Here is a 22,756-nt window from a genome sequence, read left to right as displayed (position 1 = left end):
AAGTAGAAGAAAAAAGCTCTTCATTACACAAATCACCTCTTTTGCCTCAACCATATAGTAACCAACAAGTCGACGTACCAATATTGTGCTCAAGGTAATAAAACTACACGGAAATCCTCCCAACAAAAGAATATATCTGTTCGCATTATGTTCCAGTCTTCCGACGGCCAACACGGGCTACAATACCAGCCTTGATTGGAGCAACGGATCGCCAGAGCCTCACTACAACAGCACAAAAATCATAATAAATGTCGGTTAATTTCCCAGCATAGGCAGCAAAGTTATAACTGAGCTATCATTTTCATTTTCTTTTTCTTTTTACCGAACCGAAACCCAATGCTCGGTTGTTAAATTGTAACCGATGAAACAAATGAACCAAGTACAGACATACCAAAATCAGACGCACAAGGAAGCAACTTTTTCTTTCTATATTTATGAAAAGAACTTCTCTTTCATTCGATTACATTATAAAAATATGAGAGAAGTACTCAAGGAGTGCAATTTTGTTCATCCTTTTTAAAAGAGGGTGAACATTACCCTCTCTCTCATTGGTTGAAATGGTGTGGATCCCACCACAAAGTGATATCCTTACCATGCAAAACACTTTTTGGTAAGCATGACATCACTTTGTGGTGGAGTCCACATCATTTCAACCAATAAGAAGGAAGGTAATGTTCACCCTCTTGAGTGGAGGTGAACAAAACTCATGTGGCCTCAGAACAGACATTTCAAAATCTCTGTCATGAACAATCGGACAATGTAGGCAAATGCTCAAATCCATCATAGGCCTTAAAGGAACATAGGAGCTAAAAAATAGAGGTAATTTTGTTTTTCTCCCCTACACTGTGCAAAGAGTTTTTACTTCGTCCATAAACTATGGACATTTTCCATCGGATATGTGAGGTCCCATAACGATCAGACGTTGAAGGTTGAAATCCAATAGTTTTGGTACGAAATAGGTACGTTTCACAATTTAAGGACGAAGTAAATTAAACATTTTGCATAGTTTAGGGGAGAAAAACGACATTAACTCTAGACGACATCGTTACTTTAAAAGAGAACTAAGCAAACTAGAGAAAATAACAAACTTCTTACACCACAATATGATGTTCAATGTCTGTATCTATAAGAGGCGAAACAAATCCCTCAAACGGGTGAAATATGGAACAAGTGGAAAATTTATCAAACTTCGGGTTTCAATTCTTCAGACAGGCGAGAAGCACTAATGCAGCCTCAGGACAGTTCAAAATGCTCCATCATGGATATCAATATCGGACAATGTAGGCAAAATTTCCAACCATCATAGGTCTGAAGAAAGATAAGTAATAACTTACCCCAAAAAAAGTAAATAGGTATCATTACTTTCAAAGAAAATTAAAGTAACAGAAAATAACAAGCTTCTTGCACCTAAATATCATGTCCCAAAGTTTGTCATTTAAAGTTACATTTGTACAATTTCATAAAATAATCTCAACAAAAAGGGACTTCACCCCACGAAATGCAATTTGTCTTAGCTTTCTTGATTATAATGCAGGGGACTAACTATGAAATATCAACAGGCCTCAAAATAGCTTTGGATTCCTCTTCATTGATAATAGAATCAGACAATGTAGGCAAAAACTTAAACATTGTGGGCCACAGACGAAGATACGTAACAAGGAAAAACATCACCACTTTCTCATTCAGAATATGAAAAAAGGGAAGATAACGAACTTTCTACAAAGCAATAATGTGTTCTATAAGCTCGTATCATTTCATGTTAAAGGGTTTTGCACAACGAGAAAAACCATCAGAGCATGTTTAAGAAGATGTTTATATATATAAAACCACGGCCTTACACAGAGAGAGATATTTAAAGACTAATACCTTTTCACATCTTAGAAAGAAGAGTCGATTCTCCTTTGAGAGAATTGTGTCTGGACTATTGCAACCATTGCAGATGACATATTTTGCAGATGACATATCCTTCTGCACAAAACGCGGAAAATATAACCACCACAGGAACACAAGGATCCAAAGAACTCAAACAGGAATGTGCTTAATTGGAAATAATTAAATACAGTCAATGTCAATCAGTTTTTAGCCCCTTTAGGCAGTCATCTTAGTTACAAGCAAGCAAGGAGTCCACTTCTCCATACTATTGCGACCTTTAGGCAGTCATTTTAGTTACTCCTATTGTCAGGTAGCATAGAGATGGAACTTACTGCCATATCTCTGCAAGATTCCCTCAAAATTTTTACGCGCAAATCTACCCTTCACAACCAATCTTTGTAGCCCATCAAGGGATACTCTTGTCCCCAATTCAGCCAGCAAGAAAGTCATGACATGCTCTGGTTGCCTATGCATCCTGGAGCTCCAACAGAAGTAAAAAAAGGACACGCAATCAACTGCTAGAAAGGATAAACACAAACTGGAAAAGAAGAAGCAGTTTTCAATTACATCCATGAGCTAAGTTACAAGCATGCATTTTGTGCAGGTTGATTGCCTAGCAAAGCTGAAAAAGCCACCCCAAGCACAAGGTAGGCAGAGCTCATGAGCAGCAGCAAAAGATAAATCATCTAAACAAGAAAAGATATCTAAGACGTTGAGATCCTTGACGCAATGAGATTTCATACACAAGTCAAATATGAGGACTATAGACATCATAAAACATCATTCTGAAGTTCAAAACTAGAATAGAAGAGGAATATGCAGAAGGAAATCCAAAAGATCTTGGCCATACGTTTTGCAGAGATCCATAAAGTTCACAAAAAAGGTTTTCTTTGTGCCTTTAGGAAGAACTTGTGGCGGCCTCATGATTGTTCTACGTCTATCTCCGGCAAGCTCCAGATTATTCTCACGTAGTATGTTGAATACGCGGCCCAGAAGCTGCACATGACCACATGTTTTGATGCAAGGCAATGAGATCTGACCTCAACAAAAGAGCAGTTCGCATTTTTTTTTTACTGAAATTAGATAAAATTACTGAAATGAGAAAGACAGAATTAATAGCAAGATGAAAACATTTGACAAAAACTACCATTCAGCAACAGCAACTCTTGATGTCTAGTATGAAAAGCAAACAAAATCAATTTTTGGCAAGATAACCTAAACTAATGGCAAATTAGTATCAAATGGTTCACCAAAGTTGCACTAATACACACAAAGCAAGAAAGAAACACATCCTTGAAGATAAGCCGAGAGTAATATGCGAAAAAATAGCAAGTACGCCATTAAATGAGGAAACCAAACAACATGTCAACAACTCCACATCAAGCACGCATTAAGAACAAGGAGATTACCGAAGGTAACTCTATGGGTAGCCAAAGCATTGTTTAAAGGGAAGAGAAACCTCTTCGTATTCATAATCTCAGTCACTCCCTACCCATTGAAACTATGGTTGCAGGATGATACCTTCTCCTTCTTCATCCTCTCCGAAATGATCTACAAAGTGGAGGGAAGCTTCTCTCTCAAGTTCATTCCAACAAGACAACCATAATTGCAAGACTTACCATCCAAATCATCTACTACATTTTCATTCTCATCGCTCAAGGTATCGTTCTGCACCTGAAATAAATTTAAGCAACACCTTTAAAAGATCCTATCGCTCAAAACAAATAGCATGATGACTTGCCGATTTTTTCTTCTTCTTTTTCAAACCATTGAAGGTACTCTCAAGACCATCAAAAACTGCAAGCACAAAGTTATGAATTGGGTCGGGTTAACATAACAATGGTATGTAGAACAACGTATGCAAGGAAGTTTTCAATCGTTATGTGGAGTCCATATACCTGACAAACTTTCAATTTTCTCGGCCAGCTTGTCCACATCATCGTCTGTAGGATCTTGAATTACGACTTTCTTCTTTTTCTTCTTTCTTGAAGGATCAAATGGGGAAATCTGTAATGTAATTATGTATATTGAGAAACATGAACCAAGGTATATCCCCTCAGCAATGCCATGTGGCTAAGGTGGTCAAGTGCCACAAGATTGTAAACCAATGGAGTATCAAAATACAGTGATGGGAATTTAATTTTGTTCACCCTCCACTTAAAAGGGCGAACATTACTCTCCTTCCTATTGGTTGAAATGGTGTGGATTTCATCACAAAGTGATGTCATGCTTACAAAAAAGTGTATTGAATGGGTGAGACCTACATCATTTCAACCAATAAAAGGGGGTGAGACCTACATCATTTCACCCTCTGTTAAGAAGGGTGAACAAATTGCACTCCAATGATGGATTAAAAGACTAAAACATTCAAAATGAACAAGAATCAGCACTCACGAGGTATCCTAATTTACAGTGAAAGCCCACACGCCAAGACACATTTGCATAATCTAATAAGTTGGCAGTAGATTTTTTTTCTTCTCTTAGGCTCCATTCCGCTAAGATAGATATCATATTTTATGATTTCAGTTAGCCTATTATTTTAAGTTTGAAAATTGTAAATAAGTTCTTGTTTTTTAAGGTGCCTTGGCAAAACACACCCTTAGTTAGTGAAGAAAAAAAAGGGCAAATTTCACTGACCTCCCCTGAGGTTTCTGACACTGACAGATACCTCCCCTGAGGTATCTGAAATATCACTGCCCTCCCCTCCTTTGGCTGACAATACCAAAGAACCCCCTTCCGTTAAACTTCAGTTGGAAATTGGATGGAAAAGATGATGTCACCCCACACAAACTTTTATTACCCTCACCCATCCTCTTTTGCTATAAATATGACCCATAGCAACTCCAACTCACAAATTTAACACCCAGGAAATAGAAAGGAAAGCAAAACAGAGCATACACCATGAGAAATTAAAGATAGGAACCCATTTTCCATCATATTTCACATTTGCTACAAATATTAATAGCAACTCACTTCAAATTTCTGCATTCTCTTCTCCTTTTTTCCCCATAAAACATGTGTTGCTCAATCCCATAGACTTTTTTGCCATGTGCAAGTGTCCAAACATGTAATCCAACTGTCCATGGCCATGTGCAAGTGTCCAAGCATGTAATACAACTCAAAGTTAATGAAATGCAGACTTCTTCCCATCATATGCAAATTTCATTCATCCAAATATCAGTCAAAGCATTAGTTCCAAGTTTACTGTCAACCAAATTACATAACAGGGCTATACAAAAAGTTGTATCCAATACTGGGTCACAAAAGTACTGAATCCATCTTGGCCTATACTGCTATACAAAAAAGTGGTATCCAAGACAAGGCCAAAAAAAACTGTTGGTAATTTGCTTTTTACATTTTGTGGTGTCCAAGTATACTACCACATTAGCACTATACTACAATATACAAAAAGTTGGCCTTCATATGTTCAATTAGCTCACAAAAAAATGCCCAAACTTCATGAACATCTACAAAGCAAAAAGAGACTGGACTGTTACAAGATACATTGCAAGTAAATGAATGTAATAGGTAAGAAGCACGAAAACAGACACATATATGGACACGGACACTGTTATGGACACGGGAATCGGGACACAACAATTTTACAGAAATGGAAACACAAACACGAAGGGGGACACAGAAAAAAGAAAATATATGTATTGTAATATTTTTAGTTGTTATTCATGAGTATTGCACCCACAAACAAGAAAAACTAATGAAATTTAACATTTATACTATATGGAATATAGGATCCACCACAAAGACAAATGGCACAAGTGACGTATATTATAATCCTTATCTTTTTGGTTTCATATATACTATGATTAACCCCCAAAATGAGTTTGTTACTTTATTAATCGACCTCCTGCCATATCCCCAAACGTGTCTCAAATGAGAGATGTGTGTCCCTGGTGCGTCCCAATGTGTCCCTTGCTTAAAACTTAATAAAATTAATCAAGACACACAACTTGGCATGTCCCATACGTATCCCACCGTATCCTCTGAGTATCCATGTCCTCTTAGTATCCGACACGGATACGGAAACCAATAAAAATACTACTCACTTAGAAAAGAGACCACTCTGATAGGCTTTGAGTGACACACTGTGAAGGCTGTGTCTGTGATGTATACCCCCTTGATTTCCCAAATTTTTTGCCAATACATAAATAAGTCCATGAGACAAGGCCTAGGACTATGTAGGTAGTTGAACTTGACCATATTCATATTTAGGAGTGGGGTGAACTGCTCTGACTTATTTGAGTCTTGCTTTCTGTTTGATTGGTACTAACATTAGTGCATGCAAACCCAGCCCCATAAGGTTCCTTCCCATTATAACTTATATCTAACCCAGCCTCATGCTCTAAAACCTCATCACTCCCACTAGACATGTTGCCCTCATCATCACCTGATTGGTAGTCACTAAATCCCTCATTATCTACCCCACTAATCTCATTTATAAGTCTACCCCATCATTTGACTCTTCCTCCCCTTTCCTATCCAAATTCCAATCATCCTCCTTATCGTTATAACCATATTCAGATTGAACAAAGAATCCAAAAATTTTTACAGGAAAACCAAAAAAACACAAGAAAAATTATTTACAGTGTGTGAATGGTAAAGGCTTTCATATGAACGGCAAAAATTTTTAGTAAGTGGATGGTTACATTCACTATTTGATTTCGCAAAAAAGCCCCAAAAACCCCTAATACCCGAACTTAACTAATCTGATTTCACACAAATTTTTCTTATTTTTCACAACATGTAACACCACTTACCCAACAATCTAATCTATCAAACCAAAGCCTCGAATGACATTACACTAACTATTCTGATGTCACTAGAAATCCAACAAAAATAAAAAATAAAAACAGAAAAATCTACATGGATCATGTCGCATGTACCAAAAATACTAAAATGGTTACATGCACTGTTTACAATAGCCGTATTCAGATTCAAAGGGGAACACAAAATCCCCTAATTTCGAAACCCTAAATTTTTGGATTGAACAAAAAAACCAAATTTTTTTGCAGGAAAACCAAAAAACACATCAGAAAAACTATTACAGTAGCCATGGTTACCTCTATTAGCGTCAAGAAGCAACGATCTTCAAGGGTTGAACGGTTAAGAAGTTTCTACCACGCGATCTTCAGCAAAAAAAACGAAGGTCTTGGTGTCAAGATCTCGATCGTGGTCGCGATTACATGATCTCACCACCATTCTCCATCATTGTCATTGTATCTCTCTCTCCCTCTCTTTCTCTCTCTTTCTTTCTCTCTCTTTGCCTCTCTTCTGGGTGTCGACGAGTATGCCAGATGTGGAATGGGAGGGGAAATTCCCAAGTGTTGCTTTATATACCAAAGGGCACTTTGGTCTCTTTCATGTAATTATGTAAACTAATGGAGGATTTAACACCGTGTGGCGGGATGGACTTGATTTGGTATTGTCAGCCAAAGGAGGGAAGCGCAGTGATATTTCAGAAACCTCAGGGAGATATCTGTTGGTGTCAGAAACCTCAGGAGAGGTCAGTGAAATTTGCAAAAAAAATTCAAAATAGCCCCATAATCAGATGCCATCCTAATGTTTGATAATTTCTTTGCCTTTTTTCCGTGATTACTTAGTCAAGGGAAACACGTGCATTGCTGAATCAGTACAAAGAGAATACCTTAAAATTCAACCGTACTGGGATTATAAATTCAAAGTACAATAATATATAACATAGAAAAGAATTCCTTAGTTAACACAATATATATATATATATATATATATATATATATATATATATATATGACATAAAAACGGGAGAGATACACATACATCAGCCACCAACTCCTTCCTCCTTCACTTCAAATTTTCTATGATGCCCCAATGTGGTATTGGGGCATCATTCTCCCATTTAATCTGGGCCTTTAGATCACGTTTTGGATGAATCTCAGCCGTTGGATGAAAACCACTCCCAAAAAGTAGGGTGGTTTTGCCCATTTTTTCAGAAAAAACGTCATTATACTTACCATGAACACTGGTTCTACTTACCACAGCTTATGTTGACACTTACCACAAAATATTGTATACTTACCACAACAAAAGACTACACTTCAATGTTTTTGCCCTTTCTCTCTCTAACTTGTTCTCTAGGTAGCCGGTTTTTGGCGGGAAAATAAATTTTTTGGGCAGAAAAATGTACCTTTTTGCAAGAATTTTTTTAATTATTGAAAATTTATAAGTTCACACCACATTTGTCCTATTTACCCTATCTTTTGTCATTTTTCTAATCATTTGTGTAATAAATTATCAAATATTGGGTGAAAATATGAATTTAATAATACTTAATTTGTAAACAAAGTTGTTATAACAAATTTTCAAAACTAGATATTTAAGCCAAAAAATTGCCTTGATTTTAGATTCATGTTGTTAATATATTTCATTAAATTATTTTTAATTAAAAAGTACTTTACAAATATTATTGAGAAAATATTTATTCATTTGTTGTTTTGAATAACTTACAATTAATGTTGTTAATATATTCTATTAAAATTTTACTTTGTGTTTATATGTTTCTTATAACAAATTTTAAAAAATAATAAATATAAACCGTATAATTGTAATAATATCCTAATTATATTTAAATAATTTATTTGAAATGATGTAAGCAATCGTTTAACGTGATATTATAACAATTACTCCCTCCGTCCCTTTTTTTGTGTCCAGTATTCCATTTTGGGCTGTCCCTTAATAAGTGTCCATTTTGTAAAGTTAGGGAGGTAAAAGTTGGTGTATTGTCTATTTTGTCCCTAAAAGTAGATTTTATTTTGAAAAGTTAGTGAGTAAAAGTGTAATGATGATGGGTAAGTAGGGAAAATGAAGGAAAAAGTTGATGTGAAAGGTATAATGATGATGTCTTTTTAATAAGTTGGAGTTACGAAGCAGGACATTTAAAAAGGGACGGAGGGAGTAGTAGTTATAATTGACATTAGACTATTCAATTAGTGATAGGGTAGCGATTAATCTCTATAATCTACTATAGTAGTCAAAATCATTTGACTGAAAGCTTAATTGATTGATCATATTCAATAAGTGATGATATTGTGATGATTGAGTATTAATTTACTTGGCTAAAACGAATTGGTTAATGTAGGTTAATAGTGATCAATGTTATTAGTAGAAGTAGTAGTTAACAGTAGTCTTAGTTGCAATCAATAAGTAATTGATACAATTGGCTAATGTAAGAGTAACCACTAACTATTGATCTCTAATGACCCATTCAATACGTTATTTAGTTTTATTAATCATTAAGGTATTATGCTTTAATTATAAGGTAATACAAATTAAGTAGAACTAACTAACATCACATTTATTGTGGTAGTTACCGTATTAACTACCCTCATTATGGTGCATTAGTTATGTTACATAAATTCGTACCAACCTGTCATTAATGTCATACTTACCACAAAATCAGGCTATTTATACCACTGGTTGGATTTAGTTACCATCACAATATTCGGTTGTTCACGGTATATGTGTACATACCACAATTCTTGCTGGTACTTACCTTATGTAAAGGCTTTACTTACTTTTGAAAATGATTCACTTATTGTCAAACTTGTGAAATAAATGCTTACCTACCCCACATTATGCCATTAAAGATACGAAATTCCTCCCTACCTACCTTAAACTCCTCAAACTTATCCATCTGATTTTTCACTTTTTCACACATATTCCTTCTTGTCTCAGGAAATGAATATTGAAGAACCTCTCTAACTTTCAAGAACAATAAGTTGAAGAATTTGGCCAAGTAAGTTTATCCTCATTCTGTAGTCTTTATTTAGTTGTTATTCTTAGATATTGAACATAATTTATTATTTTTAGCAACAAGTTAATGATTATGTTTTTGGTTTGTTGTTGATTTGTCAAGATAAAAATGACCATAATGTATATCAGTCGATTACCACGATATATGAAAATACTTACCACAAACTATGATCGTATTTGAGCAGATTCAGAATTATCTCCATAATGTGTTGTATTTTTACCACTATATATGAAAACACTTACCATCGATTGTGGTCGTATTTTACCAGATTCAGAGAGATGGATGACAGTTTGAAAGGGAAGAATGTAGTGATAGACATTAGTGATGGCACTAGTGATGATGACGGACATAGCGATGATGATGGATATGGTGATGATGATGGACATAGCGATGATGCGGATCAAGTTCTTGCATCCTATCATAAGCCGCCTTAAGTTGAGTCCTTGATATAAAGGTGTTCTAAACACAAAATCAACAACTCTAATCAATTTCACGAGAGCAATAAAAACTGAAAAGCATATGAATGAACATAGATACTATTACCACCTTCGGACCCTTCGGAAGATCAAGCTTAATTTTGTGCTCTTTGTATTTCTCGGTACTCCTGATAGATTTTTTCTTGTACTTTCGCTTAGCATGGTCTCCTAAAGCTTTCCACTTTTCAAAAATTTCCTCCATTGACTACAATTATTGAAAGAGTACAAATTCTAGCTTGAGAAGTTCAAAATCCATATAAGTGTAAACACGGAAACACCAATATAGCAAAAATTAAATAATTACCATTGGCTTTAATGGATCATTATCCTTCAACTTGCATTGTTCTTGGCTACAATCAACAAATTACAAATCAAACTACAATATCACAAATCTATGCCATTGCATTAATAGATTCACAAAGCTGCAAAATGACATACTAGAAAAATATCCATGCATTACGAGGGTGCTTCGGAACTTCATTATGGCATTTTTCATCCATTTCTTTCAACTCTTCATTACGGCAATCTACAGCTGCCACATTCCCCTTAGTTTTCTTTTTTGGTGGAGCCATAACACTACAAAACAATTCAAAAGATTGAACAAAAAATATAAAACTGTAAAAGAGAACAAAGTGATTTTTCTTTTGCTTCAGACCAATGCAAGCGCATCATTCACTAGAGAACAAATTGATTTTTCTTTTGTTCAGATCACATCAGAGAGTTACTTATTGATCACTATATGAACTTATCACTACTTGACTCCTTTTCAAAAAATTTCCAAATAAAGAAACTCAACTTTCTTTCCAAGTTAAGGAAATTTCTCAACCAACCAATTAACAAATGCACGCACAGTCCAGCCTTGAAACCTTACAATAAAAATGACAACCATTGATTTGATAACCATTTACTGGGCACAAAGGCTTTAATGCCGAGACTACTTGCACAAAATAAAACTACAGAACCTTGTAGCTGTTGGGTATTCAATGCCGAACTTGGATTCACGATTTGCTAGCTGTTGGGTATTGAGAATGCCCCAAAAGTTTCTATTTTCACAAAACCCTAAATCTGTCCTGTGAAACAAAACCCTAAATCTGCCCTGATTTTCACAAAACCCTAAATCTTCCCCCATTTTCCCAAGCAACCCACGCCATGTGTGTGTTCGGCCGAGAGAGAAAGAGGGGGGGCGGGCACAATGTGTGTGTGCCGTGTGTGTGTTTTGGTCAGAGAGAGGGAGAGGGCAAGTACCTTGAGTGATGCTGTGGAGAAGCGTCCGAGAATGCTGTGGAGGAGTTGCTGTGGAGGGACTGTTATGGCGGAGTCCTACTCTGGCGTGAGAAGAGATGCTGTGGGCGTGAGAAGAAGAGAAGATGCAGAAGATAGAGAGAGAGTGAGAGTCAGAGGAGTAACTGGTTTAGAAGGTTAAGAGGAGAGAGAGGGGGGAATTGATCAAGGGCTGAGATTGAATAACAAAATCCAATGGTTTAAAAATGAAGGGGGGCATGATGCCCCAAAACCGGATTGGGGCATGGGAGCCGGATGCCCTTCACTTCATTCGAAATTTCTTCGTCAGCCATGATTGTACTATCAGAAGTCAAAACCTTCAATAAAGAAACAAACTGAACAGCAGATTATAAATAAATAAATAAAAAACCACCCATTCTTTCCCCCGCCCCCCCTCTCTCTAGACCTGCGGAGGAAATGTGGCGTTCACTCTTCCGAACCTTCGCTTCAGCCCCCATCAAACCCCTCACCAACCTTGTCTCATCTATGGTCTTCTAGAGAATATTCCGTGGAGAACAATAAAGCGGTAGTAACGCAGGCCAAGAAGGGCAAATCCAAGTCCGATGCCAAATCCGACACCTCCTCCTCTGCCGTCTCCGCCACCGCCGACGAGTTCGACGATGAGGACATGCGCCCGCCGCCTTGCTGAGGACGAGAGCGACAGGTCCCTCGACGTGGGGCCTAGGCCGCCCCTTTTTTACTTCCACTCCTTCACTCTCTCAGTTCTCCCCGTACGGACACCTGCACTTACATGAAATTCAGGTACTTAGGGTGCGTTTGATTGGATGAAATGAAATGTAAGTTGGAATAGAATTAAGAATGGAATGGAATTGGAGGAATTGAGATTGAAATAATCATTTCTATTCCCATGTTTGGTTGTGGCTAGGAATCAATAGAAAGAATGGAATTCACATTCCAATTCCTGTGTTTGGTATGCTAGAATCACACATCAATGGAATGAAATTAATAAATACCCCTGCACAATATCAGGCTAATTTTTGCACGTCTCCCAACAATAAAATCTCACATGGCAAGTATGCCATGTTCATAATTCACACCTATTTTAGCGTATCTCTCTTCTACAAAAATCCAGGAAAGGCAAGCTAAATGGTCTCATTTATAAAATCCTAATGATAGAGCTAAAATATGAGAATTCCCAACACTTCAAATTTAACATCCAAAGTAAATCTTCTTGAAAAAGAAACAAAGCAAATTAAAATAAATACATCAAGTAGTAACTTCACAGATCTCCCCTAAGCAAAGCCATCACAAAATCTTCTTTCTCATCATCTTTCAAGGTAAAGAAACACGCAGTCGTCGCATGATCACGTGCTATGACAAGTAAGGCTCTATGGCGTTGAATCATAGATAGATTTGAAAGCTTCCAAAGCTCATCATTTACTTTGTCCCTCATCTTAGCTATAGCAAGATCGACACCAAGAGCTTGACTGAACTTATTAGTTGTTTCTTCAATCTTTGAACCAATGATCGTTGCTGCTTCACGGAAAGCATCCAAGCTATCATCATTCCTCTTTCTTTTTTTCCCGTTAAAATTACTCTCTTCTCCGCTTGAATGCTTCATATTGAAATATTCCTCCCGAGTTGTAGGTTGACGTCCATCCTTCCAGTCATTCAAATGGTATCGTTGACCTCTATACGGTGCAAGAAATCCTTCACCATTGGTATACCCCGTATCAACCAAATAGTATGTACCTTTACAAATGAACATAGTTTAATTATGTCAGTGATCTATGACTTCAAAAACAAAAGTCCAATTGTTTTTGTTGTCATGGTGTCTTACCAAGTGGAACAACTAGACCATGGGTTCTATTAATTGCATCTCGTAACACCCGTCCATCCGCTGCTGATCCCTCCCAACCAGGTAACACATAAGTGAATTGAAGGTTTGGGGTACACGCTGCCAAGACATTCGTAGCAGTTTGACCTTTTCTGTTTCGATACCTAGGCCTATCAACAGCCGGCACTTGGACAGGTGTGTGTGTTCCATCTCTCATCAGTGGAGTTCTGTGGTATTGCATGGTTCAGGTGTCTTATATAAATGCCCTTGTAGATTAATAACCGCAACCAAAACTTTACTGAAAGACCTACTAATTGCCTCTGCTGAGTGATGGAAATTATTCTGAAGGGTCCTGTTTTTTATATGATGAGCAAGGATATGCAAAAAAATTGCCACTTGCTCATCAACTAACATGTGCCTGGTTGGCTTTAGCTTCCCAATTGTACTAAGCAAGTGGCACAACTTCAAAAATGGCCGCCTAGGCATTCTAAAATCATTCATACATTTACGATCACTTTTATACACCCATTTTTCAATTACATCTCTATTATCATAGAAATCTAACTGATACCTAGATCTAACCCCATGCACGCATTGTCTTTCAACCATCCTATATGCTAATTCCATGAATAACCCAAGTAAATGTAGAATGTACAACCACCACTGCATAGCCATTGCCAATTTGCTCCTTTTCATTTTCTTTTTCGATAAACTAAGACGTGCCATCGCTGAAATTTTTTTGGCAGCAATAAACCTACAAAAGGGCACCAACACATGTCCAAATTACAGAGGTGCATGAATCCACTTAAAAAAATTCAACAATCAATAAACAATTTCTATTAGAAATCAAGGGTCTCATGTGCACTTGCATAAGGAATTTTTGCCCTTCTCCACTTTTTCTATTAGATAACAAAAGCAGTCATGCCTATATAGAATCTTACGCAAAAAAAACTAATGGCAAATATAGATACATGTATTATACAGACATGAATATATGGTATACCAGATTCCTGAGTCACCACAACGAAATTTTCACAACTGTAGGAGCTAATTGTCCATTGCAGATTTAAAGCACACACAACACAAACTAGGATAGGTTCTCTTTTGTTTGATGAGCTTTAGAATCGATGATTTACAACAACCAATGTTCAAATCAATTATCAAACTATGGACCTAGAAAATCAAATAGCAAATCTCCATCATACATAGGAAGAACTAATCGATCGATCGATCAGCTTATCAAAAGGAGAGAGCAAAAGTACATATAGAAAGCACGTACTGCAACTGGAGAGAGAGAGAGAGAGAGAGAGAGAGAGAGAGAGAGAGAGAGAGAGAGAGAGAGAGAGAGAGAGTATACATATGAGATCTAGATCGACGAGAGAGAAGCCCTTTGAACCCGATCAAGGTGAGAGAGAGAGAGAGAGAGGCGAGAGTGGAGAGAACTGATCGATCGATCTTTCTTTTCTGTAGTTGTGAGAGGCGAGAGACACGCTTCGTAGTTTTGAGAGGCAAGAGATATGAAGCGTGGGTTTCCAGACAAAACGACAAAATATAGAAAGCACCGGAATAACTATTTCCTTCTCTTTTTAATGGAATTCCTATTCTCTCATTTGGGGGATTTGTTATTCATTTTGGAATACATATTCCTTCATTTATTTGTGAACCAAACACAGGAATAACAATCCGTTGGAATAATAATTCCATTCCAAAACTTATTCCATCCAACCAAACACACCCTTATAGATGTAGATATTGATTTCTGTGGTTTTGGTTGTAAATGAGCGTAAATTCAGTTGAAGGCCACATCTCAGGCAAGGAGAAAAAACCTGAATTTCCCTCAACTCCTCACCAACGGGCCACAGGGGGAGGGTCAAGGTTTGCCTTATTAAACCTTGTGTCTGTAAACAGATTGGCTCGTTGATCTTTGATTCGAGAGACACAATTTCATAACAAAAATAAAAATGAAAAGAGCGTGCGTAAAAAGAAAATGTAAATTAACAGGAGCTCTTCCCTCTAGGAAGGGCATTTCTACCTCCCTCCACAGTGGAGGCGGAGGTTCAAGCCCGATGGGAGGCGAGGGTTGATCCCTTGTTGACTAGCATATTAATACCCCGCTAACCCGGCTGATGTATACAATATTGGCCAAAAAAAAAAAAAAGATTTCTTGATCAAATATTTTGGAGAAGAGTTGGCTCCTCTCCAATCCGGACCGTCTTGTTGGGTCCTTCCTTGCCCTATTTGGCGGCACATTTTTAAAATTTAGAGCTTCATGATTCTCCTTTAACTTTTTTTGTCTTCTCGTTTCGTGTATTTTGTTTGTTTTTCTGAATTTTTGTTACATTCGTGTTGTATTCGTCTGACGGAAGGAGTCTAAAAAGTAAAAAAAAAATTATGACCAAAAGCAAAAGAAAATTCAATAAAGACGGAAAATACAAACCAGTCTTTTTTTCAACATCAGTCCACATTATTATACTTTTTTGATTTCTTTTGTCAAGACAAATGATTAACCCCAATACTTATGTAGAAAAGCTCAACAAAAAGTTGCGAAAAGTTAAAGAAAATGGAAAACAGTTTTAGACAAAAAAGTTTAGGAGAATGGAGCCTTAGTGATGCCAAAAAATTACATTGATTGGATATTATTTGATATGCTTTTGGAACACATGAGGAGAAAAATTGCAACACTCTATCTGAACCTTTTTTTTAATGTGGATGTATTCCGAAAATATATCAAACAATATCATATCAGTAGTGAACTTTGTGTGGCTGATACTTTCGACAAGCTCTAAAAAATGAATGGATTGTACGGTGAACCAGAAAAGGGCCAAATAATGTTATGAACTGGATGGTCCAGTCTCTTTCAAGGACTACAGAGAATACATTGGGTTTTTGGATTTCCCAACTTACCCTAACGAGCCACTTAAACTATTTTCTATGGAAGAATTGAATGCTTCAATCCTTGCATCAAATACTTTTAGGAGATTTGAAGCTTCTCCCCATTTCACCGAATTTGGTGAGTTGAAATTTCTTGGTTTGAAATAATTGTTTCCTTTTGATACTATGGTGAAAGATTGGAGATTTTGTTCAGGACTTTTTAACGAATTCAAATTTGAGAAAGGTTTTTTCTGAGTACAGGTTTGAGTAAAAGCTTGATTTGATACCATGCAAGGGTAAACAAACATCTATGTAACAATTTGAGTAAAAGTTTGTTTGAATTGCGTACTTGTAGATTTGGGCGACACAAGATTACCTTAAAAAATATGGCTGATTTTGAGTCTCCGTTGATTTGAGTAAAGATTCTAGTAGAACTAAATTTCATATAGGTTTCTGAGTAAATGAGTGAAGGGAGTCTAAAGGGGTTTTTTCTAAAATTTGATAGTGGAGATTTGAGGAAGGACCAGAGATGCTCTAATATTAAACATTTCTCGAGTATATGCATTTTTCTTTGATGATTTGGTTTTGAAATGTCGTAGCATGGAGGAATTGAATGTGGTGTTGCCCGAGGGATTGCCTTTGGGGATGTTGAAGGAGTTCGAGGAGTCAAAGCGAACCGCATTGCTTGTTCGACGGAGTTTCTTGGACCTTCGTGACAATTTCAGGCGGATTGTTGACCCTCCCTTGCAGTCCTTTGATGCCAAAGGTATGGTTTTGCCACTACATTGTCTCTATTTATTATGTTTATTTTCCTTGACTGTAAATATGACTTGGAATAGACAAGTAGGTGTTTTAGATGTAACTGGAGAAGAGTTCTGTTATAATCCTTGTCCAAAAGGTATGGTTTCAATTATATTTGTGTACATTATCTCTAGTTTCCTAAACTTCAGAGTCGGTGACTAGGTGTTCGGCTCCGAAATGGCTCAAGGACTGAGCGGGCGTGCCAAGATTTGTCGCTCCACTACCTATTCCCATGCGTAATTGACAAATCATGGGCCATGTCATCCCTTTTTCCATGGGTGATAAAACTTTCAACCATTTGACTCGATCAAATGGCTCTTACCAGGCAACAACTTCGTCATTTTTTTCCACCTTTCATGGGCCACTCGGTTAATAGGCCATGCCAACATTTGGGTCAGCCGAATTCCTTTATAAATTGGCCCAAATCCTCCAATCTCGGGCTCGAACCAAACTAAAATAAATTGGGCCTAGTCAACATGGGTTTGGCCCAATAATTTTAACCCAATTCATCTCTATTTTTTGGCCCAATTTAATTAAAAGATAATTAAATAGCCTTCCAACGCTCGCTCAGGACTGGGCGCCAAAAACGGGTGTAAACAATGCCCCCCTAGGCCTTGACCTTGTTCAAGATCTAGGCCTGTTGATTAGGACAGAGTACAGTTTTTGGCAAACCATACGAGTCCTTATCGTTAGATTTGAAAAAAAAATAATCAGGCTTTATTTAGCCTAAGAATTTTTCCAAAACAACTCAAATATTTACATTTAAAAAGATAATCAGGCCATAATAAGCCTAACCACTTTTCAAGTTCCAAAGTATATCTCCTTAATTGAGTTTGGATCCCTCCATTTTGAATCTCAACAATTTTGAGATAAATAACCCCTTAGGGAGTCCTGCTGGCAGCAACAACTATCACCATTTTAGGCCTGAGGGACACGTGTCATCACCCCAGGCCGTGCATTGGCTGCCATGCAGCTTTTCAAATCGTCAGGACTCTTTGTGTCAATCAAGAGTCCAACCTTTGAGTTGCTTCTTCAATCTCGATCAAAGAGATAGAGAGAGAAAAGGAAAAAACGACGGCATCAATTGTGCCGCCACCCACAAAGCCCCATTCTTGCTTTTCATTCTCTCTTTCTACATCTTCTCTGCTTCCCTTTTTCTTGCACGAACGAAGTCCAGAAAAAGCCCTAAACTGCCATTCTTTCACTCAAGTCCTCTGATCTGCACCAGAGATGGCGACCCACAAAGCTAATGCTCCTCCTCCAAATCCCAACAGCCTCGCCATCCAAATCCGCAAGATTATTGACAAGAGCACATAGCGATTACCAATGATGTCTTGGTCGTTGCAAACACTGATTGAGTTGGGTTGGGTCCTGCGTTTCAATTAGGGTTTCCGTCCCAACTTGCTCCGATGTATCAATTGGCTGAGGAAGTCCTTCCCTTTGAATCTCCGTCCCTTGACTGGAACCGTTTCAGCTCTGAAATTCCCAATCGCCTTTGGCACAGACCTGACGCCAAGTACGTAGAGTGGCTTGATCGGATGCTTGAAGCCAAGGGTGATCTGTGGAAGCAAATAGGGATTCGAGATGCCATTCTGCTTAGTCGATCACTTATTGACATGGACAAAAATCTCTTCTTGGCCTCCTCTCAATTCTGGTCAGTTACCACAAACTCATTCCATTTTAAGGTAGGCCTCATGAGCCCCACCCTTCAGGACTTGGCTTTCCTGACAGGCCTCCGTCCCCATGGAATAGAGGCCAATTACTTTCTATCACAAAAAACTCCTTACTTTGAGTATAAAGAATCCTTGTCTTTTGCCCCTTTCATTAACCATTATGCCAAAAAGGGACCTGTTGAGGATAATGAACATGTGGCTTTCCTCCAGTATTGGTTAAACAAGTTTATCTTCTGTGTTTCTGCGAATAGGGTCACCAAGGATTTTATAGACTTGGCTTGTGCCCTAGCTTCTGGGAAGAAGCTGGCATTAGGCCCTTTGGTCTTAGCCCATCTTTACCGTGGTATGAAGGAACTGATAAGCAACAAGTTTATCTTTGCTCCTAGACCCCTGTGGGTCATGACCCTCTGGTTATGGTCTTATTTCCCTAAGCTTGGCCCACCCATGGTCAAAAAGTCAGAACACACCTGCTACGGCCTCTATTTTACTGATGCTCGTGGCCCTAGATATGCTTTCGGAACCTACTTCAAATTTTTCTACCATGAACTCACTGGGATGGGGAAGAACTGGCTGCCCTTTGTCAGGGACACGGTGCCCTGGTGGCTGAAACAAGAAGCCTCAAATCCGGGTGACGACTTTGATCACCATTTCGAGATCTGGAGCAGCTTTCTGATTTCCAGGGACCTCATGTATGGCATGGCCTATACTCCTACCAATTACAAGTGTGGAGTTGAATACTATAATGTAGCCCAATTTGCCAGACAGTTCGGCCTTTGTCAACTCACTCCATTGCCTCCATACCAGTCCTTGAATGAGGATTTCACTGACAGGCCGATGGTCCAACCAAAGGACTTAGAAAAGGTCAGGAACACTCTCCCTGAGCTTAGGAAGACCTTTGCCCTTCACCGCTATGCTGAACGCACTGACAAAGGAGCCAAATTTGATAATTGGTGGGGAGGCTACATAAGAATGCATTTCTTCAAACCCTACCTGGAGGTCTTAACCACACTTTTGCCACAATCTGCTGGAATTCCTGAGCCTGGCCTCACCACGCCCTTGCAACAGATTAGTCCTTCACCATCCTTGACCATGAAAAGAAAAGGTAAGACCCACACCTTTGCTGTTGCAAACATCCTGAACTCTATCAATATTTGGGCTAATCTCTTCCTTGTCTCCAGGTCCTGAGAGTATTCCCGATGAGATCCCTACTGAAACTGCCCCACAGAAGCCCAAAAGGACTAAGATGCTTGCCCGCAAGCAGGTGCCAGAGGTAAAACTTCTTTAGCATCCCTTCATGCCTTCTGTCCATTACTTATGCCTTAAATCTCCTCACAGGCCTCTCAGACCACTGTGGCTGGTAGAACAAGGAGTAGTGCCAAAAATAGCTCCCCTGAGTCTGAACCTTTGGAGAAGGTTTGTACTCTTCTTGGCCTTGCCCTTGGCCTCATTGAAACCTTTTACTAAATCTCCTTTCTCTTGACAGGCCACCTCTAAGATCAAGGAAGGGCAAGCTGATTCTGCACCTACCAAGAAGAGGCTGAGGAAGAAAAAACCTGCTCCAGTTGACTCTGAAAATACCGTGTCTGCTACAGAAGGCAATCCCATCGTAAGGATGTATTGTGACATGTCTTCTTCAGCATTTATGGCCCCTTACTATCATCTAATCCCTCTTGTTTTTAACCCCAAGGAACTTGACGATTACTTTGAAGAAGAGACAGAGATAGAAGAGAAGGGGCTAGGTATGCCTCACCAGGAACCTGAACATGAAGCATCCTCCAGAACTCCAGAGAAGCCCAGCTCTCCGGCAACCAAACATATCCCTCGACTGATCCTCCTATTGAACCTGAACTTGTCATCGTAACAGAGGAAGAAGAAGAAGAAGATCTGGACACTTTGTTTCAATCTGCTCAGGACTTGCTGAAGGCGGCCAATTCTGGTACCTCAGGCAGTGGTCTTGGATCAACTTCCCAATCTCAATTTACACCGGACGAAATTGCTGAAGCCAAGACAGCTCTTAGGATGGCCTTTCTGCAGACCTTTAAAGCTATTGTCCATCCAGCTCGAGCCTCGAATATAAAGAAGGCCATGGAGGTACTGGTGAAGTCCCAGGCCTTGGGTATAGAGGAGACCTCCCTTCAGTATTTCCAGAAAGAATTTTCTATCATGATCAAATCTCATGATTCTTCCTCCCACGAGCTTAACAAGGTTAATGCCAAGTTGGCAGAGCTGGATCTGGTTGATATGGAGCTCACCAAATTCAGTTCTGAGTGGAATTAGCTCAAAGAAGATATCAAGGTCAACAAAGCAAACATAACTGCCACCTCCGATGAAATTCAAGATCTCAAAACCTAATTGGCACTAGCTGAAGGCCGACTGGAAGACTTCCAGAAGGAATCCAAAATCCTAGCCCAACATCATGAAAAATTGAAGGCTGGATCAAAAAGCCAGAAAATGAAGCTGAATCTCCTGGTTGAAGAAGTCCCAGGTCTTCGTGTGCAGCGGGATACATTTAAAGCTCAGCTTGCCAACCTTGACACTTGATGGGCAAATCTCAAAAGCAGTCTTGAAGGTCTGTTGTAGGTCTTGACCTCAAAAACTTTCACTTTTGAACTTTGGCTTCTAATAATTAGTTTATCTGCTTCTTGCCTGGCCTGGAACTTTCCTTTAATTGGCCAAGGCAATGGTTTGGTTTTGATGATAGGCGGCCTGAACTTGAGGCCTTTTTGGATTTTGCATAGTAGGTACTACGGCCTTCGTTCAGGCCTTGCCATGAAATTTCTTTATGGTTTGTTAGATTGAATTTCTCCAAAGTCCCTCATCTCCCGCATAGTAGGATAGTGATGCTTTAGGTACTTTCCATTTATTAAATGCTGAAATAAACCACCATTTAGGTCCATAAGAAGATAAACATTACCTCTAAGGACTTGAGCAATCTGGTACGGTCCTTCCCAGGTTGGAGACCACTTGCCATACCTTGGATTCTTTTCCCCTAAAAGGAAGACTGCCTTCCAAACCAAGTCACCCTCAGTAAAGCTCTTTCTCCTTACACGTTTGTCATAAGATCTAGCGACTCTTCTTTTCTGAACCAACATATGATCAAGGGCTGCAAGCCTAACCTCATCCAAGTCCTCAAGCTCCATCAGCATGGCCTGAGTATAATCTGCACAACTGAGGCCATTTTGATATGCTATTCTTGCTGACTTTACTGCTACCTCCATTGGTAGGACTGGATCATGCCCATACACCAACATATACGGAGTTATATTGGTGGCTTCCTTCTTTGAGGTTCTGTAAGCCCATAAGGCCTCAGAAAGCAATTCGTGCCAGGCCCTTGGGTTATCTTCCACCATTTTTTCTATAATATTGACCAAAGTCCTATTGGTGGACTCGGTCTGGCCATTTCCTTGTGCGTAATAAGGAGTGGAGTTGGAGATAATAATATTTTGCTGTGCAGCGAAGTTGACTACTTGTTCTCCCATAAATATTGTACCTCTATCTGCAACTAAGTGTTCAGGCAGCCCAAACCTATGGATGATTCTTTCCTTGATCACCTTGATTACTTCTTGTTGATCCACAGATTTTAATGGCACTTCTTCTGCCCACTTGGTGAAGTAATCCGTGGCTACCAAGATGTAAGTATGATTTCCAGACGAAGGAGGATAAATTTTCCCAATTACGTCAAGGGCCCAACCTCTAAATGGCCAAGATTTGACCACATCATGATAATCAGCTGCAGGAACACGCTGAATTAGGCCATGGGCTTGGCATGGTTGAGATCCTTTAGAAAAACGAATACAATCCTCTAAGATTGTTGGCCAATAGTATCCATACCTTCTGATTAGCCATCTCATCTTTATTCCAGATTGATGGGCGCCACATATTCCTTCATGGACTTCACTCATGACCCTCATGGCCTCGGGGTGCCTAAACACCTTAAAAGTAAATCATCCTCAAAGCTTTTCTTGTAAAATTCATCGCCCACAAGGATATAGCTCATAGCCCTTCTTCTTACCTTCCTAAAGGTTCTGTGATGAGGCCTTTTTAGGAAGGACATAATAAGTGTACGCCAATCATTCTCCGGTTCATCATCTGATTCTTCACCTGTGAAGTCAGAAGTAAATACCTCCAGTCCTAGACCTCTCCTTCTAACAGAAGGTAACAACCTCTTTTGGACTGT

At 38.7% G+C, this 22,756-nt stretch overlaps 2 protein-coding genes, 2 long non-coding RNA genes, 1 other non-coding gene and 1 pseudogene across 5 annotated transcripts; 1 reads left to right on the top strand and 5 right to left on the bottom strand.

Annotated features, from left to right (window-relative positions):
- Window positions 1–707: 707 nt before the first annotated feature.
- LOC131331705 (small nucleolar RNA SNORD34) lies at window positions 708–792 on the bottom strand. The gene has a single exon (XR_009201504.1). It is a non-coding gene; the product is annotated as a small nucleolar RNA SNORD34 (small nucleolar RNA).
- Window positions 793–1,970: 1,178 nt separating this feature from the next.
- On the bottom strand, window positions 1,971–3,560 carry LOC131329977 (uncharacterized). Its single transcript, XR_009200909.1, has 3 exons — window positions 3,492–3,560; window positions 3,332–3,423; window positions 1,971–2,347 (listed from the first exon to the last, which is right to left on the bottom strand). It is a non-coding gene; the product is annotated as an uncharacterized LOC131329977 (long non-coding RNA).
- A 1,455-nt stretch (window positions 3,561–5,015) lies between these two features.
- Window positions 5,016–7,246, bottom strand: LOC131329975 (uncharacterized). Its single transcript, XR_009200903.1, has 2 exons — window positions 6,951–7,246; window positions 5,016–5,339 (listed from the first exon to the last, which is right to left on the bottom strand). It is a non-coding gene; the product is annotated as an uncharacterized LOC131329975 (long non-coding RNA).
- Window positions 7,247–10,009: 2,763 nt separating this feature from the next.
- LOC131328534 (uncharacterized) lies at window positions 10,010–11,474 on the bottom strand. The gene is made up of 5 exons (XM_058361470.1): window positions 11,401–11,474; window positions 10,594–10,731; window positions 10,460–10,505; window positions 10,226–10,360; window positions 10,010–10,138 (listed from the first exon to the last, which is right to left on the bottom strand). The coding sequence occupies exons 2-5, from the start codon at window positions 10,725–10,727 to the stop codon at window positions 10,010–10,012; spliced, it is 444 nt and encodes a 147-aa protein (XP_058217453.1). The 5' UTR covers window positions 10,728–10,731; window positions 11,401–11,474.
- LOC131328532 (uncharacterized) overlaps window positions 11,348–22,756 on the top strand; it is a 49,180-nt pseudogene continuing 37,771 nt past the window's right edge.
- LOC131329959 (uncharacterized) lies at window positions 13,039–14,420 on the bottom strand. The gene is made up of 2 exons (XM_058363406.1): window positions 13,695–14,420; window positions 13,039–13,461 (listed from the first exon to the last, which is right to left on the bottom strand). The coding sequence occupies exons 1-2, from the start codon at window positions 13,958–13,960 to the stop codon at window positions 13,224–13,226; spliced, it is 504 nt and encodes a 167-aa protein (XP_058219389.1). The 5' UTR covers window positions 13,961–14,420; the 3' UTR covers window positions 13,039–13,223.

This window comes from Rhododendron vialii, chromosome 6a, assembly GCF_030253575.1.
Source record: "Rhododendron vialii isolate Sample 1 chromosome 6a, ASM3025357v1".
Taxonomy (NCBI): domain Eukaryota; kingdom Viridiplantae; phylum Streptophyta; class Magnoliopsida; order Ericales; family Ericaceae; genus Rhododendron; species Rhododendron vialii.
Note: the sequence above shows the minus strand (reverse complement) of the source record. Positions and strands in the feature narration are given on the sequence as shown.

Bases quoted from the DNA above. Each gene is read 5' to 3' on its own strand.
- LOC131328534 (XM_058361470.1), bottom strand. From the start codon at position 10,727: ATGGCTCCACCAAAAAAGAAAACTAAGGGGAATGTGGCAGCTGTAGAT. The intron at 10,506-10,593 runs GTATGTCATTTT...TGTTGATTGTAG, and splicing joins AATGCATGGATATTTTTCTA to CCAAGAACAATGCAAGTTGA. The intron at 10,139-10,225 runs GTGGTAATAGTA...TTTTGTGTTTAG, and splicing joins ATCTTCCGAAGGGTCCGAAG to AACACCTTTATATCAAGGAC.
- LOC131329959 (XM_058363406.1), bottom strand. From the start codon at position 13,960: ATGGCACGTCTTAGTTTATCGAAAAAGAAAATGAAAAGGAGCAAATTG. The intron at 13,462-13,694 runs GTGCCACTTGCT...GCAATACCACAG, and splicing joins AGGCGGCCATTTTTGAAGTT to AACTCCACTGATGAGAGATG.